Raw genomic sequence first — 19669 nt, forward strand, 5'->3', positions numbered from 1 at the left:
GCTTGCCCGCAAGGAGTTCATAACTCTAAGGACCGCTCAGCGGCATTCAATTGGAAAATACTGCTTTTTATTTCGTAAACTAACTTTACTCACTCATCACGTGGCGTCCCCTCCTACCCACTGGTTGCGGGGTCACGTGCGCAATGACGCACGCATTACAGGTCACACATTTATGGCGAATTCAGTAAATCGCACCTGTGCGCATCGGGGCGCCCTAATGCGCCGTTTCGTCCAATAAACGTCGCCCCAGGGCACCCCAGTGTGCGCCGGTGCGATTTGCCGAATTCTCCATTAGTCAACGTGGCGTCGCCGTGGTGTCGAAGGCATTTCATAGTCAGCTCTCGCGTGCGTCGGACGCTGGTATCATGTGCACTCTCTGGGCTGTGTTAACAACCACGGGCCGCGGTACTACGGTTGCTGCTGCCGACTACAAGGTTATTCTGCTCCAAGTGCCAAGTGGGAACGCTTCCCTGAACACTACATTTCTACATTGGTATGTGTCATGCTAGGCCATTCCGAATCAACGACTTTCGAAAAAGAGACTGAATGACTACAAGTAGTCAAGGATGTGGCGTCCATTGTAGCTTACCAGGTGAATCATGTCTGGGCGCTAACGACATATTCAATGGCCGCGAAGCAAGTGCTTGGAGAAGGCAGGAAACTGCGCATAAAAGGTAAAAGATGTTGTGGATGCCAACGACAGTCAGGTGAGAGTCAAGCTCCATTGGTTTCCTTACCATACCAGTGACGACGCCATACGAAAAGCACTGCAGCCAAATTGATAAAATTGAGGAAGTGAGGAGGGAAGCGTGGCTGACCGGAAAATTCTAGGCAGACCGAACCTCATCAAGGTCGGTGATATTGAAAATGAAACACGAGTTTACTGTCGAAATGCTCCCGCATCAGATTCGTATGCTGGGCAGCAATACTCCTGTAATTGTGCCTGGAAGATCACCGCGGTGTCTAAGATGCAAGAGATCGGGCCCTATAAGAAAGGATTGCCGTATCCCGCAGTGTTATGAATGCCGTAAGTCTGGCCATGAAGCCGACGACTGCAGGAAAAAATACGCAACCATGACACGGGAACATGTCGAGAACGACGATACGGAGGCGCTCACGGATGAAGGTGAAGCTGTAGAAACATTGCAGCCTCGTAACATTACTTTTTCTTAGGAGTGCCTGAACCTGAAACACCAGCCACGCAAAAAGAAACTGAGAACGCCGTTTCTCCGGTGAATGATTCGGCAGTAGTTTCACCTTCTGTGTCTGTAATAACAGATAGAACTTCGGGGGAGCAGGAAAAAGAATGCAGCGCAGTGTTTGAAGCTCCGTGCCCTTCAGTTCCAGTGCAGTCGCCAACGGCGGCCGAAGTGATCTGCCCAGAAGCAGCACCAGAACGCCCGGAGACGCCAGTGGCGTCAGAAGACGCGGTCGCTGCGATGGAGGAAGGAACTGTGGACCTGATAGCAGAACGCCCAAGACGCCAGCAGCGTTTGGGCACATGAACCTTCTGATGGAAGCGGGGATGCCGGAGGCGTACCTATCATTGGAGTCAGAACCAGGGGACGCAAGCTCTATGGCGGCGAGGATGCCTCGGCTTTGTTCGGACGAGGACCAAGGCACATCAGGGAGGAGTGCAGAGATGAGAAGCGTGGAACCGAAAGTAAAATCGTACGCGGCCATGAAAGGAATCGTGGTAACAGGGCTCCTCGGATACCTTTCATGGAGAAACACCGCAAGCGTTCCTTGTGACCTGTGAAGATCGCACCTCAAAGATACGTAAGATTGGCTGGAGTAAGGGAAGTTTTAAGCATGAAATGCTTTTAGCTCCCGTTGTCGGCGACCTTCGAGTGACCTTGAGTCAAAAGCCAGAGCCATTATCCGGGCACTCAAACGAGAACATCCGGGCAACCAGTAAAGACCGCATTACATACGCCAGTTACTTCCAAAACAAGTTGAAAAAAATATTGCTTCCGAGCTCTTCCAAATGTTTCTTCACTATATCACTCAAGCTGTAATTTCTAGTGCGTTGAAGTTTTGCTTGTCATTTCCAATAGCGACGTTCAAAACTCAGATAGACGGCACTATATACTTGATTGTCATCTTTTGGCGCTGAGACAAAGTTCCCTGTGCTCTTTTCAACGGCAGCGGTACGCGAGGTCCGTGGCGCGTCCGGCGCGTTTGGCACGCCGACCGCGCCGGCAGCATCCAAGCCAGTAGTGTCCGGTGCACCACGGATGGCTGTTTGACCGAGACGAGACTTGCAATGAGGTTCTATCTGTAACGGAAGCTATTGCATCCATATGGACCAGTGCACAGTATGGCGTGGTGTGGTGTGGTGTGGTGGGGTGTGCCGTCGCGCACAGGCACTACATTCATTTTAAGATTGTGGTTATTACCATCTCCAACCAATCTGCTTTGCCGGTGGCCACCTCATGCTTACATCTACTCTGGATTACGGGAGAGGCAGCATTTTTTATCTCAATATGGCTTACCTAAAGCTGCGTGAGCTTGGTCCAACAGGAGGAAACAGTGGTTTCTAAGTCTACTGTTACAGGAGAATGTTGACATTGCATTTATTCAGGAGACTAAACTTTCATCGAGTGTGCAGTTGGAAGAGATGAACCACTTAGTTCGCAACCATTACTCGTTTTATTTTTACCTGCTTTTCCACACAGTGTAGGGACAGCCATTTTGGTAAAAAAGGCATTCAGCTTGTACTACCCTTGACCCCGAGTGGGCCAAGGACCGAAACAGCTGTTTATGCAGGGTGGATTTAGTTTACCGGAATGAATCATACAGTCTCATTTCGATTCAGGCTCCGAATGAAGCATCGCTCCGAAAAGAATTCTTCTCAGGCCATAGGCAGCTGGCATATTGACTCACCGTGCCGTACCATATTTGCCAGATACTTTAATTGTGTTTTACGTGCTTCTGATTCTTCAAAAAACGATCTCCAGATGCAAGCCTACCAGAGCTCCTGAAGCTATTGTGTGACTATGACTTGAAGGATGTTACCGAACTTGCGCGAGGAAATAACGATGGTTTTACACATTGGCAAGGTGACTGCCACTCAAGCTTTGATCGGTTTTACGTGTCTAGCGATCTGTCATAGTACAGCGTGCGTTATAAGGTGAAGCCCGTGACATTTTCACATCATGTATTTGTCACAGCCATATTAGAAGAAAAGGAAAGAACTAGACGGAGGCGCAAGGAATGGCAGTTGTGGAAGCTGGATGAGAGTCTGCTGGATGACAAAAGATATGGGACAACATTAGGAATCTAATCAAGGAAAGAACGAACGGAGAAAAGGTAGACTCCATTTTGTGGTAAGAGTTAAAAGAAGAATGTAGGATATTTCTACTCACAAAAGGTGAGGAAAAAGCGGCACTAAAGAAAAGCGAAAAGCTGATTATTATGCAAACTCTGAAAAATCTTATCGTAGCCGAAAGCTGCCACTCAGGTACTTCTACATAGAGATCGAAGAGTGCAAAGGGCAGTTGCTGTCAATACTGGATAAGGAGTAGAAAGGCCCTGTGATCACAGCAGAGAGATGAGGAATCACTCAAGATTTTCAAAGCAAACGAAAGACAACGGGGCAAGAAAAACAGACTAGAAGCACTACAAGGTGGCGACAGCCTTCTGACACCCCAAAATGACATCGAGGATGATTTTACCCAAGCATGCAAGGACCTCTTCGTATATAAAGTAACACATGCGACCGTGAACTCTTGCAAAAATATGCTTCAACGTTAAATTGCATAAATGAAGAGACAGAACAGCAAACGAATGAGTGCATATCAGAGAGCTAAGCAGAATGAGCCATACGTAAATTAAAACCAAGGGAATCGCCAAAAGTTGATGTGCTCAGCACTGATTTTTACAAGAAATTTTCTCCAGAATTAGTTTCATTACTACGTGACGTGTACGATGACATGTGGAAACGAGAATTGATGCCGCCATCTATGCGACGAGGTCTTATTGCCTTACTGCCGAAGAAGCAATCAAGGCAAGTGCCAACAGTGAGCGATTTCCGCCCCATTAGTCGTTTAACGACCAATTACAAAATTTTAGCTCAAGTTATAGCTAGACGGCTTGACTTTGCCCTCGGAACAGCATTCGGGAACCATCAATCATACGGCATCAAAGGACGCCGTATCAGCGATAATCTGCATGCCATGCGGATACTGTGCTAAGTCACCTCCATTGATGGAGCCAGGCTTGCAATTTTGCAAGTCGATCTGAGCAAGGCTTTCGACAGAGTAGCACGACTTCTCTTCACCTCGCTTAAGGCTTGCAACATTGGGTACCGGCATCTTAAATATATAAGTGCCTGCTACAGACAAGTATCGACGCGTGTGGCAATCAACGGCAATACAATACCGACAATAGAGCTCAACAGATCCGTTAGGCAATGATGTCGCATGTCACCAGCTACTTTTGCTCTGTACTTGGAATCCCTGTACCGAATAGTTCTGAACGACGGTGACACAACAGGCTTCAGTTTGGCAGATACCTCTCTGTAAGTCCTCGCCTACGCTGGACGCTTATGTGTGCCCCTAAAAATGTCCACCAAGGAATGCAGCATGTCATGAACTTTTGTAAAGTGTCTGGTGCTAAAGTGAATTGTGACAAGTGCGCGGGTGCATGGCTAGGTGTATGGAACTCGAAGCCAACCACCTTCCTAGAGATGAAGTGGACGTCTGAAATAATCGGCTACCTCGGTGTGTGCTTTGATACTGCCAACAGAATGGACAGAATACAATTCGAAGTGACTCTCGCGGCGAAAGTGCAACAGTGGCACAGGAGAACTGTCCCACTTATGAACAGAGCCCTTGTGTGCAATAGTGTGCTCATCCCAGCTGTATGGTACTCGGCGCAAGTATTCCCCTGTTTGCCGGTACACGTGAATCTAGTACATAGATTTTGCGCAGCATTTATTTGGGAGTCTAGTTTTCAGCCCATGAGGCGCACTAACTTATTTTTATGTAATCTGAAAGGAGGCCTAGGGCTTGCAAACTTAGAGGCAAAACTAAAGGTCCACAGGCACCTTGTTTTTTCAAAACAAACAAACAAACAAACAAACAAACAAACAAACAAACAAACAAACAAACAAACAAACAAACAAACAAGAACAAGCATACTAATCGTACTATACATCACTCTTTCAAAAAGCTAGACGGTGGGTACTCCGGTGAGTTGATTAATGGTGCCTAAGGAGTCCCACGGGCGCGCACCGTAAGATACAGGGAGGTGGAACAGGCAGCTTGATTCTTTGAACAGCGTTTTTCTCAAGTGTACCTAAAGAATGTAAAACGGAAGAGGCTCCATTGGAACGCTATAGATATACTATTCCTACCACCATTGTATCGGTCTCGATATGGAAGCCAGCTGAAGCCTGACTTTTCAAGCGTATTCCAAAATATCCTTTGAAAACAGTGATTAAGGATTTTTGTTAAGTTTCATCTTGAAGTTTTACACGTCAAAACATGGTGAAGTAACTAGGTTTCTTTTGTGCTGTGGTCAACGAACTGGGCGCTCTACTTCTATCCAGAATCGTTGCAACACTCCTTTATTTTTGTACGAATGCAGCACACTTTTGGCACAACATACGAGTTGTGTTTGATGTACAGATATACCCGAATTTGGAAGATGTAAAGTTTCTTACAGTGGAATACAAAAAAAGATAACAGCAGTGTTGAAAACCTGATGTTACTAGGCTCGCATGCAATTTGGTGATCACGAACTGACTGCATCCTAGCTCTAGAAAACGGGAAACCGATGTACACGCACTTGTGTGATGCCTTTGCGTGTACAAGTTCTCTGCTTAACGTTTAAGATGAGCTTAGCAAGAGATGGCAGGCGTGGCAGAAGTGCCTGCAGCAAAGACTGGTCTTCATGAAGATGTGTGATTCCCTCTCTCTTTCTGTTAGGGAACCTGTGAAATAAACGCTTCAGTGCATGGTACTTGCTATGTTAGAAAAATAAAGACTTCGCGGGAAAGAAAAAAAGAAGCCGCCGTGGGGTCGGGGAAGCATGCTCAGACCGGAATTCCCTAATATTCTTCTCAAAGGCATTAATTTACTTTGTTTACAGGAACCTCACTGAGAAATCTGACGTCAATTCGAATATATTTTTATATGGTTTCAATCTTTGCCATCGGCCATTTTTGGTACCATCATTCGGTCACGCCGCTGACTACAACGGCAGATTTTCGCGTAATGCGGCATATAATACTATCGCAATAAAAGAAAAATGCCGCAACATTCCCCGACGTTGAGTCTAGCTTATTTGCATCAACGAGAGTAAGCTTGTCAGAAGTGTTTTCTCCTTGTACTTTCCCTTGCGCCCTACAACTTTCTACAAGCGTGGTGAGCAAAAAGGCGTTCGAACTTAAGGACAAAAAAAAAAAGAAGGAAGAAACTGAGAATAAAATGCACAAAATACAGCAACGCAATGGTTGTTGGATTCATCGTTGGGTCATGTGTTGCAAATTTTGTAGGCATTTAGTTAGGTGACCAAAACTGTGGGTCAGTCTGTATTTACAGTCTGTATTTGTTGAGAAGCGTGTTGGGCACTTAGTTGAGACACCTTGCGTGTGCACTCGCCAGACCATTGAAGCTAATCTTCATATCCACAGAGCTAAAGTTTGCGAAACTTTTTATGCTCTACCAGGTGCAAGACAGACGCTCCCGGCACTGCATGAACATGGTTAACCGCGAAATGCCTCTAGCCGTCGCTTCCGCGTACGCCCGCGCTTCTGACACAGCAGCGAACACCAGCACATCTGCGGCAGCGGACGTGGTAATCCACGACGTGGCGTCCAAGATGGCCGAGCTGTTGGAGGCATCGGGCCGGTTCCAGATAGTAGAAAGCCTGCGAACCATCAAGACCATCTTTCTGCTGCCTATGGAAGACGTGAGTGACTGAATTTCGTTTGTGTGTAGCCGTGCCGACAAAGCTAGGCAGGCATTAGACTCGGAATAGTAAGAAAGCACTAAAGCGTTGCTATTTGAAACTGCAGGGCGCTATCCTGACGTGGGCGGTCACTAAGCAAGGTTATAGCTATATAACTTGTCGTCTGTGAATGAATAATACCAGTGTCACACATAATCGAAGGGAGAAAATGAAAACCATCGGATAAGTTTCTTTTTTTGTTATTAGCTTTCCATTATGGTCGGGCTGCACATCACCTGGTCGTTTTCGCATAGATTCGTGTGGTAAGCGGGAACGGTGCCTCAGGATGGGGAAACACGCGCAGACCATGGTCATCCCTGAGCCTCTGAAAAAACCGGACTTCGAGAACCTGCGAACCATATCGCTAATGCCGTATTTCGGAAAATTCTACGAGCGAGTGGGGGTCACGCGGCTCCAGGGCTATCTCGAATGTAATGATCTTCTACCCAAGACAACGTTCGGATTCCGCCAATATCTCGACTCAAGATGTCCTCCTCCTACTCGAGGAAGAAGTCTTGACCAGACCACCATCTCACGAAGAAGACGTATTCATGGCCCTCGATATAAAGGGGGCCTTTGACAACGAGAGTCACGACGCAGTCCTCGAGGGACTGAGTCGATTAGGCTGCGGTCAGAAGATTCACGGATATGCCATGGCTTTTCTGACCGATAGAACAGCCACAACCGACATGGGTGACGTGAGGTCTGATAGAATCAGGATGCCTAACAAGGGCTCACCTCAGAGTGCGTTTGGTCTCCCCGATAGCTTTCAATATGGCCATGTCCAGACTTCCCGAACGGCTTGACAGATTCCCAGGCAATTGGAACGCTGTGTATGCCGACGCCATCATGGTGTGGGTCAACGAGGGTTCGGTGGGACAAAAACTGACAGCTTCATGAGTAGGTGGACTGTGTGAATCAGTACACCAAAGAATGCCGCCTAGCCTGCCTACCGAATAAGTGTGAAATAATAAGAATACGCAGAAGGCGATACGACAAATCACTCAAGCTGGAGGTTACGCTTGATGGGCAGGAATACTGGGTATGTGACTGCAGTCTAACCACAGAGTAGACACCACGCTCAGACTCGTATCCAAATCCAGGGCCCAGGTGATTCACATGACCACCAGAGTCGCAAATGAAGAAGAGGGCTCCAGGAAGAATTTACGGCGAGACTTGTGCGAGCCCTCGTCGCCAGCAGGGCTATGTACTGTCTGCTGTATCAGGACTTCCTTCAATCAGAAAGCTAACAGGTAGAGGCCACGCTTCGCAAAGCTTATAAGGTGGCCCCAAGCGGACCTCTACGACCAAGGTGATGGACCTCGCCGTTACCAACAGCCACTTAGAACATCAGGACGCGTAGCTCAAATCCCAAATTGAATGGCTCTTACTAAGGAAGACCGGCAGATCTCCATTAAAGAAAATCGGCTGCCGAGCTTGCCTCGAGAACATCAGAGAGTTTATAGACGTCCAAATTACGATACCGTGCTCCCGATTAACATGTCACATGCACCCAGTACTGCATCGAGTCAGAAGGGAAGGGAGAGCCAAGAGTCTAGAAAAAGGATTTGCGGACGGAGCGGACGTGGAATACGTGGACGCAATTTGTTGTGCAAGATGATCAGCGACTGTTGGTACGGCAGTGGACTCTGCGTGCAGAGAACTCGCCAGCATCATTGTCAGAGACAGCAAGCCCACAGAGGCTGAAGAGGCCACTGTTGCTCTAGCGGTAGCCACAGGCAACTCTCGGGAGAGTCTTTGGCCATAATCACCGACTCGCAGCAAGCCGGCAGGAATTATCTCAACTGAAGACTATGTAAGACGGCAATGCGACTCATCCAGGGCGTAAGCCCCGGAGTCGAACATCAGATGCCATGGGTACGAGGACATGCAGATCACCACACGGCTGACGTAATTCTCGAGGCCACACCTGCCGAGCGGGGAGTTGAGGCGTGGCTACCAATGCCTGTACCCCAACGGTATAGAGAAATACTGGAGCATGTAAGGGCAGCAGCAGACAATATCCTCCGCCCCACCCTAAGCTCAACAAAGAGCAGGCGACATGCTGGTGACATGCTGGCGTCAGCTTTAGGCAGGCACTTTTCCATGTGTACATATACTTAACAAATGTTGCCTTACCGCGTATGAGAATAAAAGTCAACATTGCTGGGATAAGGTTTCATTACACCCCACCATGTGGGCCTGCCAACGTAACCCTGCACGCCTCCACACAAAAGTCCCACATTGGAGCAGTGAGAGGCTGTCTTGATCAGCCCGGTCCTGGAGGACCAGATATACTTTACAGGCCGAGCCTGCGCGGCGGTTGTCTACGTGGGTGCCTTAGACCAGAAGAAGGAATTCCGGAGTGACCCAGACAGATCACAACGAGAATGCCTTTTAGAGCTACAATAAAGTTTATACTCTCTATCTTAGTTAATGATTTCTGGTGGCAACACTCGTCTCAGTGGCACAAGACGGAAAATCTTGGCTAGCTGTATTATACAGCTGGTTGAAGTGTTCCCGTTGCGCTTCCGCACCAAATGGCAATATGATCACTCGAAGACCACATTATCGACAGCGAAAGTTGCAGCGAAGAACTCCTTGCTGCGACGTGTTGCTGGCACTACACGGCAACCACCTTCCTATCGCTTTGTCTATGTCTGCCTCTCGATTTTTTCTAAGTTTTCTGGCATTCTCATAGTATAACCATGTACAAACTAGCCCAACAAGCCACTCTTATAAACCCCAAGGTCGATGTCTTTGGCAAATGACTTTCTATAATGCTGTGTTATGACACTGTTAGTTTCAAGAATAGATTAAATATGCGGTGCACGGGAGATGTATTCTGTATCCTATGCTCAGGACGACGGCTCAACCTACACATGTATGCGCCATACACTGACCGTTCGATCTTTACGTAGAGCTTACGGGCTATTTAACGGTGTTACCCTATCTTGTACTTCTTTGTGAATGCAAAGGAAAAGGACCTATTACTTGTCGCAATTCTTGATAGCGCACTGGGTGGCAGTGGTGTCAGTTCTTAATTTCAGCAGATACAATTGGCTGTTTCATCGGTTCTGTCGCTCTGCTGCGGCGCGCAGGCATCCGCGTTACAGTTTTCTTTAATGCGAAGCGTTAACCGATCTCATCGACGTTTTTGCGGGCTGGCGGGGGGTATCTTGCCGTTTTGCTGGGCCGACTCCGGTGATAACGAATTCTAAAATCACATGCCACAAGGGTGACTTGGTATGTGCCACTGGGTTTTAGTTCACTGTTAATTTTATATTTTGACATTATACACATTCTGTCTTACGTATTATAAACACAAACATCTACAACATACAATCTCTACCTACCCGTTCACTACACAACAGTTACACCACTCCCACAACCGTTCTCTACAAATCGTGAACGCTTCGCATTACGTGGAAGTCAACTACAGTTGAGTCTGCGAAAATGATTAATTTAGCTGGCTTTTTTTAGAGCGCAGCTCTTTGGCGTCCGTTCCTGGGTTTCGCGTCGGCGTTGTCGTCGGCCTCGTAACCAGCTCCGCCCCCCTTTCATCCCCCCAGCGCTAGCAGCGACCGACTGATACCGCTGGATGCCGCTGACGCCGCTAGAGAGTCAAGATAACGTGACTGCATAGAACACCGTCGCCGCCATGCAGAAAGAGGAGGAAAGGGTCCCCCCCCCCCCCCCCCCCCCTGGTTCTTAGCGCTGCGGAAGCGAGGGTATCATATTGTTTGTGTCGGCATCGGCGGCGTTGTCCCTGAAACCAACTCCGCAGCTGGGGTTGACTCACTATCGGCGTCAGCGGCATCAGTCAGTCACTGCTATCTCTTCCCTCCTCCCTTTATCGTGTTGTCCGCTTGCTGCACGCGCTTCTGCCCCCATCGTTTGCCGCTGGGTGTACACGCCGCCCCCCTCCCACCCCTTCCTGCGAGTCTCCGGTTGTCAAAGCGCCGGCTCGAACTTTGAAGTTGGCGAACTGTGCGCCGCAAAGTTGCCCAACGGCTTGCTGGTAGTAGCTGCCTACTTCGCCCCTACCGCACTCACGAAAGACGTCGTGCACTTCCTGCAACTCGCATTAACCGTCCATCGATCCACACCGATGTTAGTAGTGGGGGACTTTAATGTTGACATAAAGACAAACAGCAATTTCCTAACACTTATGCGGGAGAACATCCCGTTCCTCTCGCTCGTAACGCGTCCCACGGCTGTGACAACCTCGCGAGGCACTTGTATAGATCTCGTCTTTGAGAATCAAGCATTGGTGTACCAAGTCGAACATATATCAGTCTATTTCTCCGACCACAAAGCTTCCTTCATGACTGTCAAGAACTGTTAGTGGAGTCTTTGTTAAAGGAATACGTGTGAAAAATAAAAAAAAAATTCTGTGATAGCGCATACATGTGTTGCTCGATTTCTTTGCCTCAATCTATCGAAAAGGTGAAACAGCTTATTTGCTGCGCTCAAATTTCGCATTAGGAAGTAACGTAATCGTCGGTAATTTTTTAAATGCGGAAGAAGTTTATACAATAAAGCTAGCTCGCCGCAAGGAACTGCATCCTCCTATTGACATATTGACGGCAATATGGTTGGTTAAATTCGCGTAGGAGGCTTGTAATTGCATGCAATTTAAGACACCCTGTGCAGGAAGTCCCATGGCAGATTACATGCCCATGCACCCCGCCCTGCTTGTTCTTTCAGGAGGTCGTTGACGCGCTGTACGAGTCGGTTCCGGTGGCCGACGCCAGGCGCACTTTGTTCGGCTCTGTGGTGCAGACGACCACCGCCCTGAGCGGGCGTCGCTTGGCAGCGCTCGGCTCCAGGCTCGACCACCTGTCGCTGCCCCTGTTCGTGGATCCACTGGACACCAGGGTGCGCTACCTCGAGTCGCTGCACGCATTGCTGGTGCCCATGTTGGTGCTGCAGCCGCCCGTCTTCGGACAGACGCTCACCCCCGCCGTCAACTACGGGTCCCTCGGCCGACTCGTTGCCGAGGTAGGTCGTTGAGGCAACGGCTGCGTGTTGTGGGCACATTTCGGGAAAGAAAGATGCTGCTTGCGTCATTATCCGTGGCAAATCTATTTTCATGGATACTCTAGCGATGGATACCCATCGCGGATACCTATTTCATGGATACCCTAGCAATGAAACAGTTTGTTCACGCGCCCGTTATGAAGCCTGCAAATATACTTGCGATGACGTGTAACCTATGGCAGAATTTGAAGCAGCTGAGACAATGGGGTCATAAAACTTTAAATACACTGTGCAATATGCAGCATCATAGAAATTCATTAGCCGAGACCATTGAACTTCGGGTTACCACAACACCGTGCCGCAAGGAGTCCTTCGCTACAACTTCAGCTGTCGATAACGGGGTTATTGACTGATCATACTGTCATTTGCTCCGGAAACGCAACGGAAACACTTGGACCAATCGTATTACACAGCTCGCCAAGAAAAAAAATTGTGTCTTGTGCTATTAAGACAACTGTTCACGCCTTGCTAAGCAGCCACTAAGGCGCGCAGTGATGCAGTGACGATGACACCTGCGCACAGCTGTTGTACAAGATGCTTGAGGGAAGGAGAATGCTACTAGAGTGCACCTAGAGTAAAATGCTACTACTAGAGCCCAACTGTAATTAAAGAAATGTATTCAGGCCAATTGTTAGAGACCGTCACGTGATATACGCATCCGTTTGTTAAACAGTTATTCTATCGTCATGGGGTGACAGGGCATCTTTTGCCGGACGCATAAGGGAGGCTTTCGCCTGTCACGTCTTCACTGTTCCTGGGTGGTCCGCGCACTGGCACATGAGCGAAAAATTGCTGTCAAGTGCTTAATAATCGCGCATATAGCAGCCACCGTGAGCCACGTGCACGGGTTTATTCATGTACGAACAAATTTGTGTTTTTCGTGCACGTAGCTGGGTCGCAGGGCGGAGAGCACGCTGCTTCGACTACACATTGCGTAGTATTCCCATTTTTATTACCCGAACAATAGCCAGTTATAGGAACGCCGCAAGAGCTGGAGGTCGATAATTGTAGACTTAATTAATTACTCATTTATTACTCATAATGCAGCCTATGAAGTATATAGCAGGTGGGGGAGAGTTCGAAATGTGCAATAATTTAAAAAGGCACTAAAACAAACCGTATAAAAGAAAACAATATCAAAGAGCTATCGCAACTATACGTACAGGGAGGTGGCGAGGTCGGCAGTAAGCAAAGGAGACAAATGCACTAGTGAATAAAACTGGAAAAACGCTGAAATAAATCAAGACCACGAAGGTACAAATATTAAGCAACACACGAGTGACGTCAGCAAGGAATGGAAGCATGTCAGATTGCACGTTCCCCCTCTTTTCCTCTATTTCACAATATCCACCCTCCCTACCTTCCCTGTTGATGACGATGTCCTCCTTAGTGACCTTAGTGATCTACTCACCCTTATCTGTATCGGGTATCTGGGTTTCTAGCCTTTCTTTGTGGACCAATCCCGAGGATAATACAGTCTAAATATGTGGGCAGCGGTCACATGGAGTCAACCGATTTAAGGCGTCCGGCGCTCCTCCTACTTCCATCACGCGATGGGTGACGCAGTAGAGTGCCGTGCGCAGCGACTCCAGTTCATTCTCATCCCCAACTGGATCAGGAGGACATCCTTGATCGACTTAAACTAGAGATTTAACCACCTGCCAACTTCTTTTAACGTTTGAGATTCCTTCAGCCTGCTCTACACACCGGCTTATTCTTCACTCCAATTGGAGGGAGGGGTGAGTTGCGCTATAATAATAATAATAATAATAATAATAATAATAATAATAATAATAATAATAATAATAATAATAATAATAATAATAATAATAATAATAATAAATAAGAACAGGTGCTGCTGTGGCGAATGCTCCTAGCCGAAGCATTGGCTCCAGCGACATTCCTTGTTCGAGCAGGGTTGATCACTTCGGATGCCTTCATCCCCATCTTACTGGAAAGTTTTGTCTTATTTGGATGTTTTTATTGAAGTTCTTTGTAGCTGTAACATAGCTAAACATGTATAAAAGTAAAGTAAACTGTGCACTTGCCAAAGTCGAAACTGAATTTTCTGCGCAATGCAGGGATGTAAGTGGAGACGGCGCCTTAAGGGGCGAAATCATTCCACGATTTTGCATAAAGAATAAATTTATTCCGCCCAAATAAATTGATAGGGCCACAAAATATAAAATGATTTGTATGGCCGTCGAGAGTCGACAATTTTCTGCGCAATTGATATTCAAGGACGTGTTTCCACAGTCGTGATTTATTGTGGTTCGAAAGTGTGGCGGCGCGCTGGTGAAATTTAGTCGCGATTCTGTTTGTGAAGAAACGTTAAACGACTGATATGGTGTCGCTGAAGCTGCGAAGAGCACTGAAGAAATCACAAGACATCCTCATGTTGTATGTAAAATATGGCATTGAACTTTCTCAGTTGTCGCTGAATAGATTTTACAGCGAAGCAATCTCGTTAGCATAATTGATGGAATCAAAATTGAGAGTTTGTGAGTACCTGGATGCTAACTTGAATCGCTTTATGTTGCAAGATCTTGCATATTTTTGTAATCTTGCATCCATGCATCTTCGCGTGCAACACGCGCGCGCGCGCGCGCGCACGCACGCACACACACACACACACACACACACACACACACACACACACACACACACACACACACACACACACACACACACACACACACACACACAAACACACACACACACACACACACACACACACACACACACACACACACACACACACACACAAACACACACACACACACACACACACACACACACACACACACACACACACACACACACACACACACACACACACACACACACACACACACACACACACACACACACACACACACACACACACACACACACACACACACACACACACACACACACACACACACACACACACACACACACACACACACACACACACACACACACACACACACACACACACACACACACACACACACACACACGCGCGCGCGCGCGAGCACACACACACACACACGCACGCGCGCGCACACATACACGCACACACACACAAACACACACACACACATACACACACACACGCACGCACGCACACACACACACGCACACACACACGCACGCACACACACACACACACACACACACACAATGCGTACGCAAAGGAAACTGTCTTCGAAGACGTCGATCTGTATTTTGATGATTTCGTAGGACATTTACATTTCTAATAAAATGACTTCACTATGGTTGTGGTACGTTGATGCACACTTCGACTGTGTAGGTTTTGATCGAGAGTTTCGTGCGGAATCCGTACATGACGAAGTCCTGCAACGAAGCTGCCGACAATTTCACAGCTGCTGTGCTTCTGCACGCCGCCGCCGAAAGGCCCGTGGGCCGTGCATTTCAGGTGAGCGACGTCATCGAGATGCGCAGTTCGCAGTGTTTAGGACGAGAAACTTTCCAAACACAGTACTTGGGACGTTGTTGCTCATTTGGTGGGCATCACTCAATATTGTGTAAGGTGGTTTAAGAGTACGCCTCTCAAGGTTCAAATATTTTCGTGCTTTTCTTCAATCAAATATTTTCTTAATCAAACATTCTTCAATCAAATATTTTGCTCCATAGAGCAAAATATTTGATTAGACTGAAACGAGGAAAGGTGTGCAAAGACATCGCTCGAAATGTGGAGCTCGGGGAGAATTTTATGGAGAATGGACGCTCTATTGTCTCTAAATAATAATCTTATTGACAAATGGCGCTTCAGGTAAAAGAAAAGTTGAATAGTAATTGCACGCAGCAGCTTTCTATACTGCACGAAGTCTCTTCCAGGTTCCTAATTACCTAACTGAGATGGTGGGCAGACTTACTCCATCGCACGACAGTTCAAAACTCGTGTATGTCTATGTTTTAAGGAGCAGCTACGGTGAAGTCAATTTTAGTCCATATGTCGCGCCATTCTTGATTCTGTGTTGTTGGAATTTGAGACGCGCTACCACCAAAGCCAGAGCGACGAACACACGGCTGTTTCCTGCTAGGAGCAGGAACATATGTATTGAAGCTATAGATTGCTCGAAAAAAATGTCACAGGAAGTTAGGAGCTTGATTTGAAGTTCGCGAACTTAAACGCCTCATGCTTAGTGGACAGCATTAACTTGCACTCCACTTGTTGTCTTGATATCATTTCATTTGACCTTAGTTACCACCCACATGGTGTATGTAATCTGCTCTCAATTAAATTTATTGTCAGTAAAAAGTTTCTAAATTCCACCTTCTGAACCGGTGCGAGCAGTGCCGAGACTGATTTCCTACTGCTGAAAATTGCTAATGTCTTGTAGAATTTGATATTGCACAGTTCTGGAGATCAAGTATCTTCAGATTAGCATGCAATGCACGACATGTGCTGTTGTATAAGTCTGTATAGTCCGTCATTCCAAACAATGCTGCCGCAAGAAATGCTTTCCGGATGCTGGTAATTAGCGTTAACTAAAATGACATTTTTATTTGCCCAGTGTTGCCAGTGTATTTATCGCGTCCATGCCTGTGGCTTCGACTAGGTGTTGCCGAAGAAGCTTGATTTCCAAAACCTCTTATGAACTCTTTTTCCGCGCGCTATTTCCCAATGAAACCCCTTACCAAGCGTCTAATAATTAAACCTTCGCTTAAGGTCTTATAAAGTGCGTGCGCAGTCATATGAAATAATTCAGCTTGAATGCTAGCTCGAATCAATCTTGTTTTCGTTTCCACGTTCCATTTTGAGGATTTGATACAGCTACCAACTTTCATACCTTGCTTATGTATATTTTGTATTGTATGCATGTATATTTTGTAAACAACTTATTGTTCATGTATATTTTGTACTCCGTCATTATAACTTGTGACTCGCCTATTTTTACTCGCTGTATCTCCTGTCTTTTGAAATTTGTGCTTGTGTAACATAGCATTTGTAATTTTGACTTCCATGCATATCTTTACGTGTATCTTTTGGAAAGCCCTGCTCTACAATAATGTACTTCGCTTCGATGTAGCAACAAGGAATAATAATAAAAAAGGCGTAGATACGTGGATGTCACGAACACGTCTTGCCTCCTAGTGTAAAAATGACCTACGCACTATTCTTCAATATGCGAGCAATATTTGTATACTGTCGTTGATGTCTTAGGCAGTTTTTGTGACCGTCTTCAAGATCACCAAGACGTCATCACCATTATGGGTCACCTCATAATCATGAAAAGACACCACACTGATGTATAGATAACTGACACTAGGATAGATAACTGACACTTCTCTGGGACATTTCCTCAAATTGAACGCTCATTTTTCGTTGTTGGAAATGTTGCCCCGTCTGTACAGAGCTTTGGCAAATTGCTCATATTAACAGCAAGCAATTTTCTTTTTAAATCTTTACTTAGTCTTGATTTGGTCGGTTTTTCGTTCCTGAATTTCTAGAAGCCCCGATTTAGAAACCTTGTCAATGCAAAGACAGAAAGGTCCTGCTTGAACGCCTTTTGCGGGGCCGTTTGTCTAGCGGCGTCTAGCGAGTGCGGGGCGACACCTAATTGCAGTCGTGGGCCTCAGAGATCTCTGGTCGGAAGCAACGCATAGTGCCGGGTATTTTAGAGGCGTAGTCGCAAATATATCCATTGTTTGGCACAGCGTTTTACGAGCTGTTGTCACAGCTTTAGGGCGTAGAATGGTATGTTCGTTTTATACGCGGCTATTCGCAAGAAAATTTAGATCTAGAAAACAGCATTTCGTCCTAAAACGCGAGTTTTTCTGTCATTACAACGTATACTTTCCTATCGTCTCTTACGAATGCTCTTCAGGGCCAAACGAACAACCGCACCGCTCCGAACGAAGCCCGGCTGCTGGGCTTCCAAGATTTCAGCGACGAACAGACCTACTTCGTTGCAGGCTGCTACGTTCGCTGCGGCTCTGAGGCATCGTGCAGGACGCCATTCCGCCACAATCGCTGGTTCTCGGCCGCCTTCGGCTGTCCCCAAAACGCGGCCATGAATCCGGAGGAGAGGTGCACCTTCTGGTGAAGACGCCCCCCCCTGATGGTGTGCTGCCTGACCCCAAGGCGCACCACGTTTCCCCCCGCGCAGAACTTGCGCTGCAATAGCGATCGACGCTTCTTTGGACATTCTGTCAATATAAATTCGAATCAAGAACATTTAACGTCGGCTACATTGCGCTGTACGCTTGCTGGTTTGACGCAGGTTGCCGTTTCGGGTTATGCGTGCGTTTTTATGCGGGCTTTTAAAATGATCAAAAATACGTCTTTGGACGACGCATTCTTGCGGTATTTAACGAGGATCTTATACGCTGTCGCATTTGTGTTGAATTTGTTTCTTTGTCTTTGGTTTTCATTGCTCGGTTATGAAAGTTGCCGTCTCAGACCTTTTATTTGTGTTTGTTGCAGAGAACCGCCGAGAATTGGTTTATTTCATCAAACAATGAATGAGAAGACTCAGGTATACCACCGTGAGGCAGTGTGTTCGCAATGAATGAATGGATGTGCATATAAAGAAAGGCTAACCCTGCTCGGGCTAATGGGATTACTGTAAAAAAAGTCATTTACTGCTGCAAATACTCTGCAGAAGAGGATCGAATGAATGAACGGGTTGTACTCGTATACCGCCCCGTGAACGATGGATTCGATGGTGGAGTCGTGTATTTACCACGAAATATCCATCAACATTTTGCATTACTGGAAGCTCACATAGCTGTACGTTCCAGGGTCAAGATGACGTCGCAATTGTTCCTTTTGTATTTGTTTCTTCTTGTTCGGTTATGAAATTTTCCTGCTCAAAGCTGTTGTTTGTACCTATTGCGTTCAAAGTGACAAGTTGAGACTGCTTTAACATATATTGACAAAAGAGATTGGCCTCACAGAATGTGATTTAACAAAACAAAACAAAACAAAACAAAACAAAAAAAGCTTGTGATAAGGAATGTAATCTTAAATAGTGTACATATATTCGCTGTTTTTTTTTAGCTGCACCTATTTGGGAAAATTGCCTGTGGCAGATAGCGCAATGCTAACCTTCGATCTAAATTACTCAATGAGGTGGCCATTACGTCAAAAAAAGCAGCATACTTAATTGAATGATTAACAAAATTACGTTAATTAACTTTTTAATTATTTTACAGCACATCTTTCAATCTGCTAATTACAGCCGCTGAGTTCGCGAGGTGTATCCACTTTGAACGAATAATCAGGAGTACCCTTTTATAAATATTCATTTTCGATGTTTCCGACGAATGCATTGGCGTTCCATTGACTCTTTTAAGAAACCGCTGTTTTAAGCATTGAAGCCCTAACATAACTGGAACACCAGTGCATTTTGTAGGACACTTTGAAAATTAATATATTGAAACTTTTGAACTCCAGAGAATCCTTTCCGAATGGATACACCTTGCGAACTCACTAGCCACAATTCGTAGATTACCGTTAGTGTCACGCAATAAATAAAAATGGTAATGAGCGGAATGTTAATCATTCAATTAAACATTTTCCTCTCTCGTAGAAGTAGTGGCTGCCTCATCGAGCAATTTAGATCAAGGGCTAGCATTGTGCTATCTGCCACAGGCAATCTTTAAAGATTGGATGCAACTAAAAAATCAACAACAAGGAAAGCACCACGTATAC

The 19669-nt window shown here is 46.4% G+C and overlaps 1 protein-coding gene across 1 annotated transcript in view; it reads left to right on the plus strand.

Moving 5' to 3' along the window:
• LOC135902109 (neprilysin-1-like) overlaps nt 1–18425 on the plus strand; it is a 36327-nt gene extending 17902 nt beyond the window's left edge. The window contains exons 6-9 of the mRNA XM_065432022.2: nt 6676–6918; nt 11668–11961; nt 15299–15424; nt 17841–18425. Coding sequence (XP_065288094.1) covers nt 6676–6918; nt 11668–11961; nt 15299–15424; nt 17841–18059 — 882 coding nt within the window. The 3' untranslated portion in view covers nt 18060–18425. The remainder of the gene's footprint in view (nt 1–6675; nt 6919–11667; nt 11962–15298; nt 15425–17840) is intronic.
• Nucleotides 18426–19669: the final 1244 nt, after the last annotated feature.

This window comes from Dermacentor albipictus, chromosome 1, assembly GCF_038994185.2.
Source record: "Dermacentor albipictus isolate Rhodes 1998 colony chromosome 1, USDA_Dalb.pri_finalv2, whole genome shotgun sequence".
NCBI lineage: Eukaryota > Metazoa > Arthropoda > Arachnida > Ixodida > Ixodidae > Dermacentor > Dermacentor albipictus.